The following is a 19092-nucleotide window of genomic DNA, read 5'->3' on the forward strand; positions in this document are numbered from 1 at the left end:
TTCCATTCAATCTCATATTTATTCACACATTCATTCATTCATACACACACACACACACACACACACACATACACACAGAGGTTCTGCAAGGTTGTTATCATAGTTACCAGCCTTAGAGTTGCTCATGCCAAGCCACTGGCCAGGTGGCCTGGACATGAGGAGGGAGCAGGGCATTGTCAGATGCTCATCTGATGCTCCTGGAAGTTGGTTTGCAGAATCAGATCCCCCCCAAAGTTCTCACTTTCTAGAGTCTATTTTTATAGGAATTTATTCCTAGGCCAGTCTGTGGGAATTGCTTCATCATGCTGTTGCTGAATCAATCAGCACATAGCACATTCCTGACGGCTCCGTGCTGCTAGATGTTATCTTGTTCTTTGGTTCTCCCATTCTTGAGGCTGATGGGTGGATTCCAGTCTGCCTTCGGGGGTCCTCTGGTTATTTCCACTTGACGCCTTCTTCAGCCGATGGACACTGGATTCTTAGGCTGGCACCTCCCTGATCATTCAGTTATTATCCACACCAAGCATCCATCCACATACATCCTCTCTCTCTATTTTAATCACAATTGTTAATACAACAAAAGGGTGGGGAGTCTTTGGGTACTGTTTCTGTTGTTACAGAGTATTGCTTTGAGTCTCTCTCTGTGTGAATTGCTTTGAGAACATACTCTGTCTTCGAATGTACTAACGCAATTAGCAACTTGCAAGTTTCACACATAGAGGGAGAGAAACAGTACCAAAAACCAAGAGACCTCTTAATTAGTAATACTCTGGAATTTAAACTATGGGGAATCAAACTCATTTGTGATTTTAATACAGAACTTCTTTAGTATGATCCAACATAATCCCCCTTTTGACACTAAGATTTATAATCCTCAGTGTCACTTTCTATGTAGCCTATTCAAGAGAAGGTACTGTGAGGCAATTTGAGTTTGTGATTCCAATTCATCCCACATACATGATCCTAGTGATGTGTCTTTACTACAAGGTTCTGGGGCAACAGGCAACGTGAGGCACACCCACTTTTGAGGAGCCCATTCGGTACAACCTCTAGTGTCCAATAGCTTCCCTCCCTCCCTAGCCCACTGGCTCGAGGTCCAGGGTAGCCAGAAGGATCCCATGTGTAATATGGGGAGTGGGCTAACCTTCAATACCTTTGCCTCCAGGGACTGTTGGTGTGCAATTTTGACAACAATTTCTCCCATTAACAAGTCTGGTTTTACAATACTGGAAACATATTGCATCCATTCATATTGATAAGTGTCAGACAATGATCTCTTTCTTTTTTAACAAATGCATCAAACCTTAATATTTCCCAATATGACCCAGAACATTTCGTGTTCCAAAGTAGCTAGTGCAAATATCTGCATTTCAGTGCATCCCATAGCTATGGCTGTGTAGTTTCCTATTTCTAATATTTTTTTTTCTTATGGATAAGCCATGTGGTAGTATTAAGCCATTACCAAAGATTCCATCGCCTTTTAGGTTACCCAGACCAAGTTGGACCAAGTCTACATTGGCATGTACTTGTTTTTGTATCAGGCTGTCCTGTAGCTGGGACAGAGAGCTTAATTTATTTTTAAGTACCTGCAGGTTTTCAGTATTTTTTTTTTAAACACACAACAGTGCTAGTAACAAGACAAAACACCAGACAAAACATAGAACACAAAACACAATTTCTATTGTGACAGTAGATTCATGGTATTGGGTTGCTCTTCAGCTGGCATGAGCTTTTCCTGATTTTCTGAAAGACAAAAAGAACATGTTTCTACCCCTTTTGGGGTGGCAGATTATTGCTTAAAATATTTCTTTTACAAATACCCTTGCTGATTGCAGGCAAAACGGAGGAATTGCCCCCACATTTTCCTGTTTTTGTTCTATAGGCAGGCCAGGTTTCAATGGCTTCTATCTTTTAAGGGTTATGGGGAAATTATCCCACTGTTTAGTCGTTAAATCCCTGAGGTGGGGTACCTCAGTTTTCCTTTTTATACAGCAGACCAAGTTTATAATGTTTTTCCTGCTGTGTTAAGCTTTAAGTTTATTTACAGGTAATAGCTGAGAAGCATCATTACCATATGACCTTAAAAGATTTTTCCAAAAATCATACACACTATACATTGCTACAGGGGTACTTATTAACATTATTTATTAAAATTATCTTGTTATCCCATGCCTTTTATTTAGACAATTTGTTTGCTGACCAGGTGTGTCCTTTATCTTCAGCTCCTTTGTGCTGCTAGTTCTTTCCTTCCTTTATCATTTAGGTAATTTGCATTTTCACAGACACTTCCTGCTTTTGGATTTAAAGCCATCAGCGGCTCAGAGACTCTGTCTTAAAAGGGACACAATCAACTTTCACCAGAGTTTTGATTACTTTTAACTCCTGCTTCCAAAACACACAGCAATCTGAAAAAGAAAACCCAACCTATTGTGGCTCCCTTTGGAGCCCTAATAGCATTTTAATTAAGTAGCATGGTATGTTTGTATTTCTTTTGCCCCTTCTACAATATACCCTGCACATGTTCTGGGTCAAATGCACATTCCTTCCATAGTTTAACTTCTATAACATTATCCATATCAATTTTTACATAAGGTGTAACTATTTCTTTTTTTGCTTACAGAGTTTTCATGTACCTTTATCAAAGTGACAGTCTGATTACTCAGAGCCATTTTAAGACTCAGTGTTTCTAACATTGCTTCTTTTTGTTTTGTGCACCTCACCCCTGCTGTTGCTTCAGAAGGGCACTGTCTTTTTTTAATTTTTTTTTTTACTACAACTCTCATTTGCTATTTTGTTACAAAAACAAATGAACAAAAAACAAACAAACAAAAAGAATCCAGAATTTTTTTTTTCTATTCTCCTGATTTTGACTGCCCTGCTGCAGCCACAACTTAAAAACATTTTAAATTTTGTAAAGCATTGAGTTACCTTTTAAGGGTTAAATGGCAAATCCCAAAGCCAAACAACACTAATTACCTGTGTCTAGCAAAAAGGTCTGTAAGTTTTGCAACTTTGAATTAAAGAGTCAAATGGATTTTTAGTGGCATTATTTAAAACAAAAACAAAACCAACTGGTCCTTAGAACTTTACATATTTACACACACACAGATAGATACATACACATTTTCTTTTCCTTAACATCCCTTCCACACTGCTCTGTTTTTTACATCTTACGTTCCCTCTATACATTTGAGGCAGTTAAGTTCCAATAGAACCCACTTATGTTCTTTTAGCAAATTTGACTAAATTGTCCAGTGAAATGATTTTAATCAGATAGTTTATTTTTGCCTGGCTAATTTACAGACATTCCTTTGGAAAAGGGCTCATTCTTCCTTCAGAATGGCTGCAAAGAAACCAAGAATGCTCTTCCTCTAACACTTTTCCTTTTTAACATTTTCACAAAGTTTAGCTGCTTAATTCCCTCCAGCCTCTGCAGAGTTACCTTTTTTTTTACTCTCTTTTCTCTTTGTAATTATGCCTGGGGGTGCCGTACATAGGACCTTCTCCCCCTTTACCTGCGTCCCTCCAGCCTCTGCAGAGTTAACTTTTTCACTCTTTTTGTATTCCTGGAGTGCCTTTTTCACTATTTTCAGCTGGCTTCGGGTATTTGTAGCCAGCACCTTCCAATTGTCTGCTCCCTTTTCCGTTTGTGCCTTTTCCTCTTTACATGACAAGCGGAGGGAAGAATCCTTACATGCCTCCCACAACAACCAAATTGCTGCTGCATCTCTTTTGGCAGCACGAGAAGGTTTGTATATGAGGATATACTGAGCCAATCTATCCTCTAGGTCCGAAATAGTGCAGACATTAGCTAGGGCTTGTTTAGTCCAAGGACTGTGCCCAAATTTTTGAAGGATTTGTTTAAAAGGTGTAATTTCTTTAACAAAAGGTGAGGTTGGAGTTCCTTCTGACTCCATTCCTCCCTCTGGTACTGGCTTCCCCTGTTTTCTTTTAAACGTCTTAACATGGATATTTCAATCTCTTTGTCACTGCTGGTATTACTTAGCAAGTGACACAGCCTAGATTCTGAAATCATAGCTTAATCTATGCGTTTTTCCCCTGCTACCTTCCCAGAGGCCAGCAGGTCCCCTGCTACCTTCCCGAAGGTCAGCAGGTCCGGTTAACCTATTTCTCCCTGCTACCTTCTTGGAGGCCAGCAGGTCCGGTTGACCTGTTCTTCCCTGCTACCTTCTCGGAGGCCAGCAGGTCTGGTTTAATCTGTTTTCCCTGGTACCTTCTCGGAGGCCAGCAGGTCCCCTGCTACCTTCCTGGAGGCCAGCAGGTCTAGTTTAATCTGTTTTCCCTGCTACCTTCTCGGAGGCCAGCAGGTCCCCTGCTACCTTCCTGGAGGCCAGGAGGTCTGGTTTAATCTAATAGAAATGCCTAGCTCAATAGAGCTGGCGGTGTGCACACCAATATTTACAATAACTGAGGTTTTTTACCAATATTCCCCCTTTCGCAATTCTCCACCAAAATGTTGTACCAATAAAATAAAAACCAGCAGGACCTTATTAAAGGGGAAAAGGCAAAATACCACATTTATTGTGAATATAGAAAGAATCATAGTAAGCAGTTAGTTATAGTTATAACATTCCATTCAATCTCATATTTATTCACACATTCATTCATTCATACACACACACGCACACACACACAGAGGTTCTGCAAGGTTGTTATCATAGTTACCAGCCTTAGAGTTGCTCATGCCAAGCCACTGGCCAGGTGGCCTGGACATGAGGAGGGAGCAGGGCCTTGTCAGATGCTCATCTGATGCTCCTGGAAGTTGGTCTGCAGAATCAGACCTCCCCCAAAGTTCTCACTTTCTAGAGTCTATTTTTATAGGAATTTATTCCTAGGCCAGTCTGTGGGAATTGCTTCATCATGTTGTTGCTGAATCAATCAGCAGATAGCACATTCCTGACGGCTCCGTGGGGCTAGATGTTATCTTGTTCTTTGGTTCTCCCATTCTTGAGGCTGTTGGGTGGATTCCAGTCTGCCCTCCGGGGGTCCTCTGGTTATTTCCACTTGACGCCTTCTTCGGCTGATGGACACTGGATTCTTAGGTTGGCACCTCCCTGATCATTCAGTTATTATCCACACCAAGCATCCATCCACATACATCCTCTCTCTCTATTTTAATCACAATTGTTAATACAACAAAAGGGCGGGGAGTCTCTGGGTGCTGTTTCTGTTGTTACAGAGTATTGCTTTGAGTCTCTCTCTGTGTGAATTGCTTTGAGAACAGACTCTGTCTTAGAATGTACTAACGCAATTAGCAGCTTGCAAGTTTCACACATAGAGGGAGAGAAACAGTACCAAAAACCAAGAGACCTCTTAATTAGTAATACTCTGGAATTTAAACTGTGGGGAATCAAACTCATTTGTGATTTTAATACAGAACTTCTTTAATATGATCCAACAACAGTGTATGTACTGAAACTATAGGATATTCCACTCATTGGCACCAAGACTGGTTTGACAAAAACAACAAGGAAATCTTCAACAGAAAAGAACTGCATTCTGTAACTGGCAAAATGATTCCTCTCACCAATGAAAACATGAGGCTTATCACCTGCTCAAAGATGAAGTCCGAAGGAGGCTACGTGACATCAAAAATAAGTGGTGGCAAGAGAAGTCCTCTGAGATCCAGGGTTTCATAGACCAGGATGACATGAGAAGCTTCTTTCAAGCAACAAAAGCTATATATGGGCCAAGCTCCAAAGGCCCAACCCCCTTACGTTCCCAGGATGGCTCCACCCTCTTCATGGACTATGGGGCAATTAAACAATGCTGGAAGGAGCACTTTGAGAGCCTACTAAATCGTGAATCCACGGTCTCTGAAGACACCATCGAGTCTATTCCTCAACACTCAGCAATGGAACACCTTGCTGATCCCCCATCTTCTGAGGAAGTCCGGCATGCCATCACCCAGACAAAAAATCACAAGGCACCAGGCCCAGATGGCATCCCAGCTAAGGTTTTTAAAGCTGGTGGAACAATGCTCCAGCACAAACTTTGCCAACTTCTCAACAAAATCTGGACCTGCGAAGAAATTCCACCTGACTTTAACAACACCAACATTGTTACAATATTCAAGAAAGGGGACAAATCTTTGTGCAGGAACTACAGAGGTACTGCTCTCCTCTCCATGGCAGGGAAGATCCTTGCCCGGATCCGACTAAACCATCTTCTCCCCTTGTCGAGGAACTCCTCCCCGAATCACAGTGTTTCTTCAGGCCATCCCGAGGCACAACTTACGTGATCTTCGTGGCATGACAGTTTCAGGAGAAGTGCAGAGAGCAACACCAAGAACTGTTCATAGCGTTCATCGATCTAACCAAGACCTTTGACTCTATCAATCATGATGCCCTGTGGAAGGTGCTGTGTACGTTTGGCTGTCCACAGAAATTCATTTCCATCATCTGACTACTCCATGATGGGATGACTGCCACCATTCTGTGCAACGGCTCAGAGACCAAACCATTCACCATTCGCACCGGTGTCAAGCAGGGCTGAGTCATTGCTCCAACACTCTTCTCCATTTACCTTGCCTTGATCCTGATTCTCATCTGTGACCACCTTCCTGATGGAATCGTGATTGAGTATCGTATGGATTGTCAACTCCTCAATCTCCGACATCTCCAAACAAAATCTAAGATCATAAGAATTGGTATCACTCTGACCTTCAGTATGCAGATGACTGCGTCATTATAGCACACACAGAGGCCGACCTGCAAAGTACCCTAAAACTTTTTGCAGATGCCTATCACAGCCTGGGTCTCTCTCTCAACATCGGGAAAAGCAAGGTATTCTACCAGCCCTCATCTGCACAAACTACTCTTCACCACAAATCACCATCAGCGGGGAACCCCTGGAAAATGTGGACCATTTTTCATATCTTGGTAGCCACCTCTCCCAAATAGCCAGCATTGACTCAGAAATTGAATACAGGATCCACTATGCCAGCACATCCTTTGGAAGATTACTCAAATGAGTCTTCAATTATAGGGATCTACAAACAGGCACCAAGATCTTGGTTTACAAGGCAGTTGTCATCCCCACCCTTTTCTATGGGTGTGAGACCTGGGTAACCTATAGACAACATCTCAACAGTGCTGCCTCAGGAGGATTCTCAGGATCAGCTGGGAAGACCGACACACTAACATCAGCATTCTCTCTACAGCCAAAATCAGCAGTATAGAAGTGCAGGTCATGAAACACCAACTCCGCTAGCCTGGCCATTGTGTATGTATGTCTGACACTCGCCTCCCAAAGCAAGTACTCTTCTCTCAGTTAAGTCAGGGAAGAAGGGCTTGTGGATGGCAGCGGAAGCATTTCAAAGACATACTGAAAGTACATCTTAAAAAGGGAGGTATCAACCTAACAAACTGGGAGGACTTGACACAGAACAGAACACAGTGGCACCACACCATACACCAAGCCACAGCTCACTTTGAGGAGAACAGACGTGCTCATGAGACAGAGAAGCAACAAAGGAGGAAAGAAAGGGCACAACAATCCAGCCAACAACTAACTATGTCTTCTCCAAGTTTACACCTGTCACTTCTGTGGGAAAATCTCCAAGGCACAAACTGGGCTTCTCAGCTACTTAAAAACCCACCAATGAACCCCCTTGGCAGACATCATCCTCACATTGAGGGATAGCCAAAGAGAGAAAAGTGTGTGTGTGTAGTGGTAAGGGAGACGGGGGATAGGAGGAAAGGAACACATAGACATATAGAGAAAGGAAAAGTTTCACTTGGATCTTGTAGTTTGTTTTTCAGCCATAGCTTCCTTGGCAAATCCACTTCAAAACACTGGGCCCTATAGCAGGGGTGGCCAACCTGTGGCTCCGGAGCCGCATGCGGCTCTTCAGAAATTAATATGCGGCTCCTTGTACAGGCACCGACTCTGGGGCTGGAGCTACAGGTGCCAACTTTCCAATGGGCTGGGGGTGCTCACTGTTCAGCCCCTGGCTCTGCCACAGGTCCTGCCCCTACTCCACCCCTTCCCACCCCCTCCCCTGAGCCTGTAGTGCCCTCGCTCCTCCCCCTCCCCACCAAAGCCTCCTGCATATCACGAAACAGCTGATCAGGAGTTGCGGGGAGGGAAGGGGAGGCGTTGATCGGCAGGGCTCCTGGTGGGCGGGAGCCACTGGGAGCGGGGGCGGGAGCTGATGGGAGGCTGCTGATGTATCACTGTGGCTCTTTGGCAATGTACATTGGTAAATTCTGGCTCCTTCTCAGGCTCAGGTTGGCCACCCCGCCCTATAGTGTCGGTAGCTGCAAGAGCTGGAAATGGAGTTGATCTGAGCCTCCTGCTCTTTTCTCCACTCTACCTTCTGCTGAGGAATGGAATAACTGGGAGCTCCCTAAACACAGCATCTGTCTGGTCGAAGAGCCTAGGTTTACAATAGCAGGGAAAATTCTCTGCAAGGATTTGCTATCCTTGCCCAGTGCTGTGTCTTCTCTGTATAAATGCATGTTAAAGTCTGCATTTATGTGATGTGTGTGGGATGAGACCAACCTTCTATGATCTTGCAAAGAAAGGCAATATAGGGAGTATGAGGACCAGGTGAGCGCCTAGAGGAAAATTATGGGCTTGAAAAGCTAAAGTTTGGAATGTCAGTTCATTTTAAGAGCGATCACCAGACTCTTCCTCCTCCCACTTAATGAACTCTTAGAACAGTTTGTGATGTCATACATTAGACCATTCTTATATTAGCACCGACAAGGGTTTATTAAGCAGTGCCACATTAATTACATTTTGAAAATGAACAGACAAACAAACAAAAGCAGTGCTTCCTTAGATTATATATATTTTATTCAAATGTTATGTTGACAAAAGACAGAGAAAGTAAAACCTAGAAATCTGTTAAGAGAAAAATCATTCAGAAAAATAATCCTGGAGAATAAATCCTCTCTAAGGTCTTTATATATGTTATTGACAAATGAATTCATTCCTTATAAACTGCTTACACAAAGCAAACCGTATAGCGTTATGTTCATTTGGTGAAACAGCATTGGCTGCAGAATAAGCAAGATACTCTTGTGTTAACTGTGATGGAATAAACCTGTACACTGAGTCACAGGTGTTAACATGACCCAGTCCCTGTACAGCATTAAACATGTAAACATGATTCACTTTTCAAAAGGCTACAAGCTGAACCAATGGGAAGGAAATGGCTACGAGTAACTAAATCAAATGGAAATGATTAAACATCCTAGTGTCCTATCAACATCCCTCCCCCATGATGGCCTGGTTCAATACACTTCCAGAGACTGGTTGGCTGCCCAGGCCAGGATACTGGCGGCGATCAGGGATTGGCTGATGCGAGTGCTCTTTTCTGTTCCTCATCTTCTACACATAGGCTGAAAATTGGAGTCTGGTTCTCACCTGCTGAAATCTCTAAGCAAGAGGGAATGTTCTGGTGAGAAAAGCAACAGCTGAAGTTAATTTCTTTTCGGGAGGTTGGCAGCTTAACATTTGCACTCTAGACTCACTCTGGGATTTAATGGACAGGGGAGGAACTCCCTGTAACTGCAATCACCTATAATATTCATTGCTTCAAATCTCATTCAGAACCAGGGCAAATTACAAACGGGTTCCCAAGCATGCTTAATGGTCACAGGGACTCATCATTAGATCTGGTTGGGAGTATTCCAGCTAAACGGTTATTCATCAGAAAATGCTGATTCGTCAGATCCAAAATGTCTTGTGGAAATATATCGGTTGTGAAGAAACTTTTGCTGGGAACATCTCTCAGGTCCACCATGGCGGGGGCGGGAGGGGGGAGGGGAGGGGAGAAAAGGAGAGGGAGAGAGAGAGGGAGAGAGCGACCCCACCTCAAAATAGCCATTCCCCTGGGATATGTGAGACTCAGGTTCAAGTTCCTGCTATGTCTCAATAAGGACCAGGGATTTGAACCTGGGGCCTAGACTACATCGAAAACTGTGAAAAATTTCATAACATGCGTGATGTACTTAGGTCAACCTATCCCCCACTGTAGATGCAGCGCCGTGGGTTAACCAACTCTCCCGTTGACATAGCTACTGCCTCTTGAGGGAGTGGATTTACCACAGGAACAGAAACTGCCCTTCCGTCACTGTACTGTCTATGCTACAGAGACGTATCTGCAGTGCTGCCTCTGTGCCGCTGCATCGCTTGTAGTGTAGACATAGCCTGGTATCCCAGAGGAGTGTGTGAGTGCCCTACACACCAGGCTGGTGGCTACTCTCGGGAGGCTGCTCTCACTCATTCTCTTCCACCTCCTTGTAGTTTTCACACAAAAACTGAAAAGGTCTCGGGTTTGTTCCAATGCAGAATGAAAACACATCTCGGAATTTCCCATGGGACGGAAATATCATTTATTGGCCAGCTCTTCCCTTCACGCCCTGACTGTGTGTTACAGATCACCCTGCGACACGGGTGATTTGGAAATGGGGGAGATTTCAGGGGAGTTCAATGAAATATTCAGTGGCCCCATTACTGGGAGGGAATATATAAACCCCATCCAGATGTTGGCAAGGAAAGGGGTTAACCAGCTCTGGCTGGGGGGATGGAAGGCCTGACAACAGTTTTGCAAGTGTCGATGGGCTCTGAGAGAAGGATGTGCGGTGTAGAGTTGGAAGCTGTGTCTGCAAGGGAGGGTCAGGAAGAAGGGTCTCTAGATCGAGGACGGGAGGAAAGGGGAGAGAAGAACTGGGGGGTTTCTCTGTCTGGAACTTGTCTAGCCATGCTCTAGAACTCGCTTTGTACTTGGGCTGAGGAAAAACCCTGTTGTTTTTGTCCCTGAAAGGGACAGGACACTGTTTACATGTATGCTGTTTTGCAGTAAAGCAAACCACAGAGGTGTTTAAAATCCACCAAGGTGTGAAGAGCCTTTTTTCTCCTCCAACCAACCAGCCCTTTGATCTCCTCAGGCGCTGAGAGTTTTCCAAGAAACTTTTAGTGTCCCCATGAGCTCATGTGGGAGTCACTGTGTGCTACAGCTCAGCTCTTGGAATCACTGAGCTTTCCAAGGAGGTCAAGGAACTGTCCCGCTCAGACACTGGGTTCTGCATGTGACTATGGATCATTTCGGCATGCAGTATCCCCCTCCCTACAGTTCTACTGACCTGAAGGATGGACTGGAGTTCGAGAGAATATAGCATTATCCATGGAGCGAAGTGCCTGGGCCAATAATCATGTTCATCCTTGTCCTCATCATTGACAAATGTTCTCCAACAGTAGCTATAAACTGGGAAAATGGAGCAAATCAGTCGTGTGCTGAAGGAGGTATCAGTGGACTCAGTATACACAAAGGTCAGTCAATCTCAAGGGAGCAAGACTAATTTGAGCCATGCAGAATGCTTCTGCTAGACAGGACCAGCTGAGGAGACTACAGCATCTGGGCCTCATGTTCTCCTGGCCTTGTCCATCTTTCTGTCCAGGGAAGGTCGCATTAAACCAGCCTTGCAACATTTCGTTCACTTATTCACCTGGGACAAGTCATTTATGTATTGAGGGGAGAGTAAAATATCATCTATTTCTTCTTGATTAGTAGCAGCAGCAGGACACTCTCCGTGGGTGAGCTGATTTTACTCTGGGGGTAGATTAGAAAAAAGCTGCAAAGACATCCCCGTTACATTTAAATACAATACTGTGTTCTCAAATGAAAGTGAAAGATGGGAGATGGACTGCGCCGGGAAGGAGGCTGGTGTTCTCTGTTTATTCCCTGACTAGAACCCTAGAGACAGTGGCAGTGTCATACCAGCTTCACCCACACACACGGCTCACCAGTGTGCCTCAGCTCTGAGTTCCCGCCTCTAGCAGGAAAAGGGGCCTTGACTCTTCATGGCTCATTTATGCCTCAGCCTCTCTGCTGGGACAAGGGGATCAGCAAGTGCCAGCAGGGATGGAGATTTTAGTGATTTTTATCTGAACTGCTAGGAACTGGACTGCAAACACCAGCACATTTCACATAGGTCAAAAAATGGCTGTCAGCCACTGCATTTCGGTCACTGACACTCAGGGGAAGGTTTGAAACCAGAGACCTAAAGAAGAAAAGCTCTGTATCCCACTGCACTATCCCCCAAGACTTGGGGCCAGGCTGGAACCACTGACCTAGAAGGGAAAAGATTCCATAATCCATTTTACAACTTCCATGGAGTCATCCATGGCCACTGACCAGGGCTGAATTGGAACCAGAGACCTAGAAGAAAAATGCCTCATGTCCCATCTCTATCCCATCTAGTCCACATAACTCCATGAGTCATTACCTGGGAGGTCCATGACTTGGATGGACACTCCAATGTTCATCAGGCTCCGTAGACCCTGACGATTGATTTCCTCTTTGTGCCAATAGATCCGTGCTACATAAATAACTAGATTCACATTAGGCTGTTCCTTCAGGAAATCCCTGATTTGCTTGCAGCAATCCCCACAGGGACTCCAGGACATGTACCAGGTGATGGAGCAGTGGACAGAAGGATCAGATCTTTGCTCCTTAAAGACATCTTCTATAAAGTGGATTTCAGCATGCTCCGTGCGAGTGCTATGGCAACATCTCTGCCAGAGCCTTTTGCTAGTGCTCCACTTGATTTCGTAGAGCATGTATTGCACCCTTCGAAGGACACTTGGGTCATAACTGTCTATAAATGTCTCCTGGAGTATCTTCCCCCTGAAACATGAGAGAGATTCCAAAGAGTAACTGACTGCAGCTTTATCGCTAAGAGCTTGCCAGTCACCGAAAGTTAAAAATGAGAGGGATGGGAAGGAGGCACAGATAAATGGAAAGGGAACTCACAGAAGGATAGAGGGAGACTTAGAGAGAGTGATGGGAGAAAAGAAAGAGAGATGGGGAAGATGGAGAGTTAAATCTAGTATCACACTGAAGAGAGGGGAATGAGATCTGAACCTTCCCAGCTCCCACTTTCTCTGTAAATCCTGTGGAGGATGTGGGTATGGAGCTTTCATTCTCACCCATCTGTGATGCCCCTGCATACATGATCTGTGGGAAAGAGAATAAAGTCACCTGGTGCACTGAGAGAAACATAGGGGAAGACAGAGAAAGGGGGGCCTCTCAATACATCCTCCCTGGGACCATGTGGCCTACAATTGTTCCTTCTCAATGGACAATTCCTATTCAGTACTGCTGAATATTGAAGAAGTTCCTTGCTAATGTGCAGTATCCTGAGGATAGTGAAGGTGATAAGTGATCATCCTGGTCCCAAATATGGCCGTTAATTTTACCATGTGCACATGAGGGAGAATGCCCATTACTTGTTAAGTAACAGTGAAATAAATCAATAAAATAAAAATAATCATATCAATAAGTAATAATAAATATCTAGGACATTATCCAAAGCTCATTAAAATCAATCAGACTCAGGCTGTCAATTCTGTGTATAACTGTAAGAGCCTACCAATGTCCAAAGAACTGTTCTTTCATTTATTTTTATTTTATTTTACTTTAAATGTGGATTTTCTGATTAATATTTTAAAATAAACTTAATAATCATTATTAATTTAAACTTTTAATTTGATATTTCCCAGGAGATATAGTTATGTTATTTCTGTTTTGGAAAAAAATAACAGTCCCTTGTTATTTTCTTTAAGAACCTTGGAAAACAAAACTAGAGAAATATGGCTCAAGACCATTGAGAACAAACTTTTTAAAATGTAGGACACATTTAAAATTTTCATTACAACCTATGTGCCAGGACTTAATAACAAATCCCCATGTCTTTGAAATTCCTAGATCAGCGCTTTTTTCTGCCACCATTTTCATGCCACAATCATTTTCAGCTCAAACCTGAAAGCTAAGACAGTGGCATGCAGGGAAGTTCAAGACATGCACAAACACATACTCAACTACAGCCTGGACCAAAGTCTATTGAAATCAGTGAAAAGACTCCCCTTGACTTCTATGCAATGTGGTTCAATCCAGTGCTTAATCTGTAATGAATGAGATGCTGGGGCTCAGCCAGGTGGAGTGTCACACAAAGAAACCCTCCTGTTTTGCTGCTAGTTGCAGTTTCCGCCAGGCAAACGTGACCTTCTTGGCTACTTCTCAGGACTTGCTACCGCCTGGTCCAGGGGTTGCGAATTAGGAGGGATGGGGTTTTGTGGTCGAAAACATCCACAATTTCCGCCCTGTCATTACACCGGCAAGCCCCAGCACAAATTAAGCACTGGCTGGGTGGCCAGAGAGCAGCGGTTGATGGCCAGGAGACCAGAGGTGCCAGGGCTATGAACTGCCATGTCTAGAGGTGCCAGGGCCAAGCCCCAGTACAAATTAGGCACTGGTTCAGTCCCACAAAGAACACATATACATATATTATACACATACGTATACTACGTAGTTACGCTGAGGCAAGTTTTCAAATACAGACAAGCCTATACAGACACACACAAACACATATGCATAGACACACAGAAAAATCTGAACGGTTTATAGAAAGAGGGGGCCAATGGGATGTACTAATAAAAACCAAATCTTTGTTGTAACTTTGATAAAACCAGGATATATTTCCACTACAACACAGTACAATCTACCACAGCTTTAGCTCACCATTTGTCTTTGTAAGAAGTATTCTTTTAGTACTTATGTAAGAAAATCATTTTACTGTCAGTGATTTTATCTTTGCTAAGTTAGAAACTAAAAACACATTTTAGATGTAAAACAGAGATAGACAGCTCCAACTTGTTTACCATCTATGTATATCTTATATACATAGAGCCATAATAGCCACACAGATAGGCATACATATATACACCCATAGAGCTGCATATACATATATTCACCCATAAATTGATATAGACATTTGCACACATAAATGCACTAAAATAGTGTATACACACACACACATGTATACTTGCAAACACATACACACACATATACACTAATCCTGCACCTTTACCTCTGTTCCAACCGGCAGCCATGGCTTTCTCTCACTACAGCCTCTCAGACTGTTTGTTTTACTGGTGCATTTTCTCCCTTTCAGTTTCTATTCCTCAGAACAGAAACCTACGAACATTTTGAGACTCCCTGACAAGCTGAGAGACATGGATTGTGCGGAAGCCAGTTGTACATAGCCAGTGAGGTTAGGCTCAGCTCTGTGAGGTTAGGCTCACAGTATTTTGTAGAGGCTAGACCTCAATACTGATGCAAAATAAATAAATAAATAAATAAATAAATTTTATAAAGAAAATTATTATAATGTATTCTTATATTTGGTCATTACAGATTTGCCTGCATGTTTATTCAATTTAAAGAACTACTTATAAGTAATGACAGGTTTCAGAGTAGCAGCCGTGTTAGTCTATATTCGGAAAAAGAAAAGGAGGACTTGTGGCACCTTAGAGACTAACCAATTTATCTGAGCATAAGCTTTCGTGAGCTACAGCTCACTTCATCGGATGCATCTGATGAAGTGAGCTGTAACTCACAAAAGCTTATGCTCAAATAAATTGGTTAGTCTCTAAGGTGCCACAAGTACTCCTTTTCTTTTTACTTATTAGATATACATGGGGCTTGGAGAATAATAGCTTCTATATTGATGTTTTAGTTGCTTGTTTTATTAAATGAAATATTCTGGCTAATTAAAGAAACCTAGGAAATCTGTGCTTTCTGTCGGTAAGACACAGGCATGAAAAGCTGGAAGGGGACGTCTCCCCCTTGTTAAGGAATGTGAAGATATTCTTTTTCTAGGCTCTCAAAGAGAAGTAGTGTACAAAGCATCTGACCGCAAAAGCTGAGCCAGGAGCCTCTTCTTTTAACCCTTCTCTCTTTCTAAAGCAAAATGTTGGTTCTAAGCTCACACAAAGAATTCCAGCAGTATTCCTATCAAAAACTGATTCCGTGGTTAAACTCTCTGAAGTCTTCATGTAACTTTAAGGGAAACCCATGATTTAAAAAGTGGGAGTCATGTCCCTGAATGGGGGAGAGACAGTTATTAAGAGAGACATCAAGAGAGACAGTTATTAAGATGTGACCCCTCCATTTCTTGTTTCTTTAGATTGTGCAATTTAGTTATTTTGGGAATAAATGTACTTATGGCTCACCAACTTGAAACAGCCCTTTTACCCCACTGTGACAAATTGGACTTATCATGGGCACCCAGAGGTGTGGCAGGAATGGAAGGGAGATTAGTAATATTTAGTGCAAGGGAAGAAATATATCCTTTGCCACAATACTGGGCATTGCTCCCTGCGTGGTAAGGCAGTGTAGGCCCAGAACTGCCCTTGAAATTTCCCCCCACCCCCCAGAACACACAGAGAGGAGGCACCATGGAGGGTACTTGTGTAGAGAGCACCCTGCAGAGGGCACTTGTCAGCTGACCTAGGCAACTGGGTAGAGACTCCGTCATCTATAATTGGGACAGGGATCCTCCAGCAACCTCTAGGGAGGTTTCTTTGTGTGACAGAAGGATACTCATAGGTGGGAGAAGCGAAAGAATTTACTTGAAACCTGTGGTTTGTTTTTTCAGGCACAGCCTTGTTTCCTTTGACACTCTTCTCTGTGGATCATGGAGGATGACAATGGGTATGGGAGCAATAGCTGGGAGCAGACCCCAGTTCCTTGTCCCTGACAGCAGCACGGTCACTCGTCACTGATTCCACCCTTGGCAGCCAAAGAGAATATTTCAGAGCCAACCTCAGAGAAATACATTTCCCAACAGCCACCCCTCCATCCCCACGGTTCCGTAGCTGATCTGTAATGCATTCTGGGTCTGGTGGCTTCATGATGCCATTTAACTTCTCATGGGTCTCCACTCAATTCTCCCCTCATTCTGAGTGAGTCTGTTCCATGGCTGAGCTATAGCAAACTGGCAGTGTCCATTGGTATACTTGAATAGCAGGGATAACTGGTAAAAATGTGTAAATAACACTTACTGGATTACATTATAATTGTTACCTGCAGTTTTCATATAGTTCTGAAAATTTAACAGGAGCATGCTTGATTAGTGGTTAAAACTGTCAGTATCACTATAGGGGAGGGCAGGAAGCCACCAGCTTTCAATCTGACCCTCAGCACCATAGTTTTGTGTGGTTTCAGAGTAACAGCCGTGTTAGTCTGTATTCGCAAAAAGAAAAGGAGTACTTGTGGCACCTTAGAGACTAACCAATTTATTTGAGCATAAGCTTTCGTGAGCTACAGCTCACTTCATCGGATGCATACTGTGGAAAGTGTAGAAGATCTTTTTATATACACACAAAGCATGAAAAAATACCTCCTCCCACTCCACTCTCCTGCTGGTAATAGCTTATCTAAAGTGATCACTCTTCTTACAATGTGTATGATAATCAAGTTGTGGGGGGGGGGGGTGAGAAAACCTGGATTTGTGCTGGAAATGGCCCAACTTGATTATCACACACATTGTAAGAAGAATGATCACTTTAGATAAGCTATTACCAGCAGGAGAGTGGAGTGGGAGGAGGTATTTTTTCATGGTTTGTGTGTATAAAAAGATCTTCTACACTTTCCACAGTATGCATCCGATGAAGTGAGCTGTAGCTCACGAAAGCTTATGCTCAAATAAATTGGTTAGTCTCCAAAGTGCCACAAGTACTCCTTTTATAGTTTTGTGTGTCTCTTAAAAGACCAGTTCGAGGTCCTTGGTTGTGTAGCTGATCTGCACCTCAGTTATCACCCTCTTTCTAACAGCCCATTTTTGGGAGATTAATGAGAATTCATTTTGATCGTTCTTTCTTATTTATAATATCATAGTGCCTAGGTGCTCCAGTTATGGACCACAACCTGATTGTGCTGGGTGCTGTATTCATAGGCATTTCTATGGCCCCCCCCCATCACCGTAGTACCTGAGTGCCTCTCTTACAAGAATATAGCTATCCTCAGAAACCCCTGGAGGAGCTGCAGGAGACAGAACTTTCTCAGGGGCTGGTCTGTGACTGTGGAATGAAGGATCCCAGGAATTACGGACCGTCTCACACCTCATCACCTTCCACTTCAAGTGGAAGGTGCAATTCTTTGACCTTAAGATAAACATATAGCAATGTGTGTATATGAGTGTGTGTGTGTATATGAGAGAGAGAGAGAGAAATAACAATATGGTTGAACACACACACACATAAATATATATATATAGACACACACACACATATCATAAAAAAAAATTCCAAACAAGACACTCCTCTGGACACTCCATTGTCTGCTGGGGAGAGGATGAGAGAACAAACACATGACCGATGTTAGTTAAATTGCTTAATGCACTTCTGGGAGACACTTAGATATTGCAGTGATGAGCACGGTAGGAGAAACTCTATAAAAGAGAAGGTAGGGGAGTATTATCCCTGTTTTACAGATATGGAAAACAAGGCATAAAGAGCTTTAATGACTTGCCCAAGGCCACACAGTGAGTCTGTAGCAAAGCCAGGGATACAACTCATATCTACTGACTCCCAGTTCTTTACTTTAATATGTGAGAAAATAACTGTAGGATTATTGGGAATCCTCTGTTTTTCTGAACCACTTTCAGGCTGGCTCTTGGCACAGAGACAGCTCTGGTCTCCTTAGATGATTAAGCAATTTAGCTAACATCGGTCATGTGTTTGTTCTCTCATCCTCTCCCCAGCAGAAAATGGAGTGTCCAGACGAGTGTCTTGTTTGGATTTTTTTTTTATCATATGTGTTTGTGTGTGTGTCTATACCAATGCCAATCCACTCTGCTTTAACTCCTCCAAACTGCTCTCTGCTCCAACACCAATCCACTCTGCTTCAACTCCTCCTCCTGTCTGATTGAAGCCGGGGGCGGGGGGGAGGGGGTTATCATGTGACTGGCTTCAGGTGTTCTAATTGGCTTCAGGTGCTTTACTTAATCTATAGCAAACTTTCTTGCCTCTACAGGGAATAAGGCTCCCTTCTAACACTCTCCTGCTGCCCTCTGGCCATGCTGTATCACATATCCCCCCCACTGCTCAACACCATGGGGTTGGGCTACTTGGGACTAGAGGCAGTGCTGTCGTGATAGGCCATCAGCGTTGCCTTGTTGGCTTCCAGCCCTATGCTGTACCCGGAAATGGAAGGGCTGCAGGGATAGGAGCCACCTAGTCACTCTTGCATTCTTCTCCTTGTTTCTGTGCATCCAC

The 19092-nt window shown here is 43.4% G+C and overlaps 1 protein-coding gene across 1 annotated transcript in view; it reads right to left on the reverse strand.

Annotated features, from left to right (window-relative positions):
- The window catches only part of LOC119567405, a 50768-nt gene that overhangs the window by 15801 nt on the left and 15875 nt on the right, over positions 1-19092 (reverse strand). Inside the window, exons 3-5 of the mRNA XM_037912864.2 lie at positions 12261-12661; positions 11118-11239; positions 9322-9427 (exon numbers count right to left, since the gene is read on the reverse strand). Coding sequence (XP_037768792.2) covers positions 9322-9427; positions 11118-11239; positions 12261-12661 — 629 coding nt within the window. The remainder of the gene's footprint in view (positions 1-9321; positions 9428-11117; positions 11240-12260; positions 12662-19092) is intronic.

Source organism: Chelonia mydas, chromosome 1 (genome assembly GCF_015237465.2).
Source record: "Chelonia mydas isolate rCheMyd1 chromosome 1, rCheMyd1.pri.v2, whole genome shotgun sequence".
NCBI lineage: Eukaryota > Metazoa > Chordata > Testudines > Cheloniidae > Chelonia > Chelonia mydas.